The sequence below is a fragment of the Octopus bimaculoides genome, chromosome 20, assembly GCF_001194135.2.
Source record: "Octopus bimaculoides isolate UCB-OBI-ISO-001 chromosome 20, ASM119413v2, whole genome shotgun sequence".
NCBI lineage: Eukaryota > Metazoa > Mollusca > Cephalopoda > Octopoda > Octopodidae > Octopus > Octopus bimaculoides.
Window position 1 is genome coordinate 6,741,190 of NC_069000.1, and position 3,387 is coordinate 6,744,576.

The following is a 3,387-nucleotide window of genomic DNA, read 5'->3' on the forward strand; positions in this document are numbered from 1 at the left end:
GATATACATGGATCAGGATTCTATTTCATGACTTATGAGTTTATGCAACGTCTTCTGTCAGAAGACAACAAAAGGTAAAAAAATCACTGTTAAAATATATAAAGAATGACCAGTAAAAATTGTGTTTATGATTTACTTTTTTATTCTTTTATTTGTTTCAGTCATTTGACTGTGGCCATGCTGGAGCACCACCTTTAATCAAACAAATCGACCCCAGAGCTTATTCTTTGTAGGCCTAGTACTTATTCTTTTGGCCTCTTTGGCCAAACCTCTAAGTTGAGTCTTTTTGGCATCTCTGTAGTTGCAAGAAGGCATAGATGCTCTCTTGGCCTTCTCACCCATTAACCCAGTGGAACATCTAGGTTGTGACAACTGGAGGGAGGGAGAGGGCTATACCAGTACTCAACTGTACTCATTACAGCTGGAGCAACAAGAGATGAAGTACCTTGTTCAAGAACACAGCATGTTACTCACTCCAGGAATTTGAACCCACAATCATAGTCATGAATCCAACACCTTAACTTCTTGGCCATGTTCCTTTTTTCATCTTTAGATCCTCCTACACCTCTTAATGCATTGTGCATTGTGTGAAAGTTGTCTGTGATGTTCTTAATAAATATTACTCCATAAATTCATTAAGATAAAATAATTACAGTCAATTAATTGTAGCTATATTATTTCAAATATTTAGTATGAAGTTTAAGCTTTCTACACTGCTCAATACATTGTGAAGCAAGCTCTCTCCACCAGGTTCAGCTACCTGCTATTTTTGTTCAACCATCCATATAATGTTGGTTGTCCTTGGGTCATCTTGAAATGTCCAGTACCTGGTGTTCTTCAGCCTGCCTCTTTTACGTTTGCTGTCAGGTGGTGTCCAGGTCATGGCTGTTTTTGATCATTTTGACACAGGATCCTAAGTTCAAGAAGTCAAACACACACATGCTTGTGTGTACACAAGCACATGGGTTTACTGAGTTATGTCAGTCTGTTTATTCATTTGCAGATATGAATCTCTGAGTGCCAGAAATACTCTGTTGGCTGGAGGTGTGGCTGGACTGGTCAACTGGTCATTGGCATTACCAGCAGATGTGGTTAAATCAAGAATACAAATAGGTAAGTTGATACATTGTACAGGTGTGCATGTGCATGCGTGTGTGTGTGTGTGTGTGTATGTGTGACTCAGTGCTAGATTAACCATTAAGCAAAATAAGCACTTGCTTAGGGCATCAAGGAAAGAAGGGGGCCAAAATTTCGGTTCCAATCAAACCATGTAACTTATGCCAGCATGGAAAGTAGACACTAAATGGTGATGATGATGACGATGATGATGATGATGATGATGGTTAATAACTATTTCTTCTCATTATTGAGTGTGATTTCAATTGCTTAAATTGATTCACTACATTAATTATATTAATTCTATATTAATTATATATATTAGTATCATGTTTAATCATTTATTGGTTCAATTCTATTCTTCTATCAAGCACCCATAGAAAACCAGAATCTAAGAATCAAAGATGTCTTCAAACAATTATGGAAGGAAGGTGGAATCCAAGCCTTGTACAAAGGAACAACACCAGTTTTGACCAGAGCTTTTGTAGGGAATGCTGTAAGTGTGACATTTGTTGTGGTCAAATTAGATTTGTTTTCTTGTTCTGGAATTGCATAAGGTTGCGTCAGTGATATCCTTGTCAACAAAGAAGAGATATGCTTCAGCATATTTAACAGGAAGAAACTAACACGATTTCGTAATGTTACTCTTCAACAGAATAACGAACAATAATTATCTATAACACTTTTATGTAAACAATTATTATAGTCATATTGCTTTTTTTTCTAACTTTTGTATGACATATTCAATGGAGAAAAGCATTTATATAACTTTCTCACATGGTGGCTGTCAGAGGAGCTCAAAACAGGATCAATCAATTTGTCTGTTTACAAATAGCATTCTACACCACATTCTTTATAACAATGGCCAGAATAGATATAACTTGCAACACAGTTGTATATACGACACACTTTTGAAAGATCTAATGTGAAACTGGTCAAGAGTATTTCTATATTATAAAATATAAATAAATTTTATTTAATTCGAATATATTCACTGAACATTTTCCTCCACTTGTTTGAATTAATAACAATTTATATATATATGTTAAGAAGTGCATATATTTATGTTTCTTTTCTTAGATATATAAACTACTGACCAATATATATATATATTTATATTTAATTATGATTACAAAAATATAATTATAACAAAGGGTGTTGAATTGACAATACCTATACACTAGAAATAGATAATAATTAATAACATCGAAAAATACCTTAGGAATGAAAACCCAGATTCAAAATTTCCCCCAAGACATCTGATGAAGACTGGAGGGTATATCAGCCGAAACATTGTGTTAACAACAAACAAGATGAGGACAAATATCCATCGAATGTAAATAATGTAAATAATGAATACACTAATTTGTTTTAGATCTGGCTGTGTGTGTGTGTGTGTGTGAACTATACAACATTTGCTGTACAATTACCATCATGTTTGACTTCCAATTGCAATACTTCTATATTTAATTCATTTGCTCCCAAACTCTCATTTCTTTTTTTTCTGTCTAATTTTTTTTTTAATTCCAGGCCTGCCTCCTCACATACGAAATAGTAGTTAGAGTTCTAAACACTCTTCTTCCAAATCTATGAATAAACACTTTTGTTTGCAGCATTTAAATCAGAAAATAAAATTTACCAGATTCCAGAGGTAATGTATACAGAGAATTAACATTTATCATTACTATTATTATTATTATTATTATTATTATTATTATTATTATTATTATTATTATCATTATTATCATAAACTGTCAATCCCAGAGGTTGTGCAGAGCCCCACTGGCTGTGTTGGGATGGTTTCTACAGCTGGATGCCCTTCCTAATGTCAACCACATCTTTTAGAAATTTTTCTTGTGTAAAAATTGTAAAAAATTAAGAAATTTGCATTAAAATTAGTTTATTTCCTTGAAATTCTAAAAACAATGTCTTAAGTTTCTTTTTATCCTAAACACAGGACTTAGCAGTTTGACAAACAGATTATGATAAAACGAGGAGCAGACTGGAATAAGTACTGGGATTGATACGACTGGCTAAAAAATGTTGAACTCCAGCTTGGCAGCTATCCAAAGACTGAAGCTTGTAAAATGATATATTTCGTGCCTCCTGCATGTGTGTGTGTGTGCATGCGTGCGTGTGCATGTGTGTGTGTGTGTATCTATATCTGTTTGTCAGTATATGTATGTTTATGTGTGCATGTCTGCTTCTTCTTGTGTGTGTGTGTGTGTGTGTGTGTGTGTGTGTGTGTGTGTGTGTGTGTGTATGTGTGTG

At 34.0% G+C, this 3,387-nt stretch overlaps 1 protein-coding gene across 3 annotated transcripts in view; it reads left to right on the top strand.

Moving 5' to 3' along the window:
- The window catches only part of LOC106869218 (mitochondrial carnitine/acylcarnitine carrier protein), a 10,191-nt gene extending 6,810 nt beyond the window's left edge, over positions 1–3,381 (top strand). For all 3 annotated transcript variants that reach the window (XM_014914864.2, XM_052974940.1, XM_052974941.1), the window contains exons 6-10: positions 1–74; positions 1,004–1,113; positions 1,488–1,612; positions 2,647–2,767; positions 3,074–3,381. In XM_014914864.2, the coding sequence (XP_014770350.1) occupies positions 1–74; positions 1,004–1,113; positions 1,488–1,612; positions 2,647–2,709 (372 nt within the window). In that variant the 3' untranslated portion in view covers positions 2,710–2,767; positions 3,074–3,381. The remainder of the gene's footprint in view (positions 75–1,003; positions 1,114–1,487; positions 1,613–2,646; positions 2,768–3,073) is intronic.
- Positions 3,382–3,387: the final 6 nt, after the last annotated feature.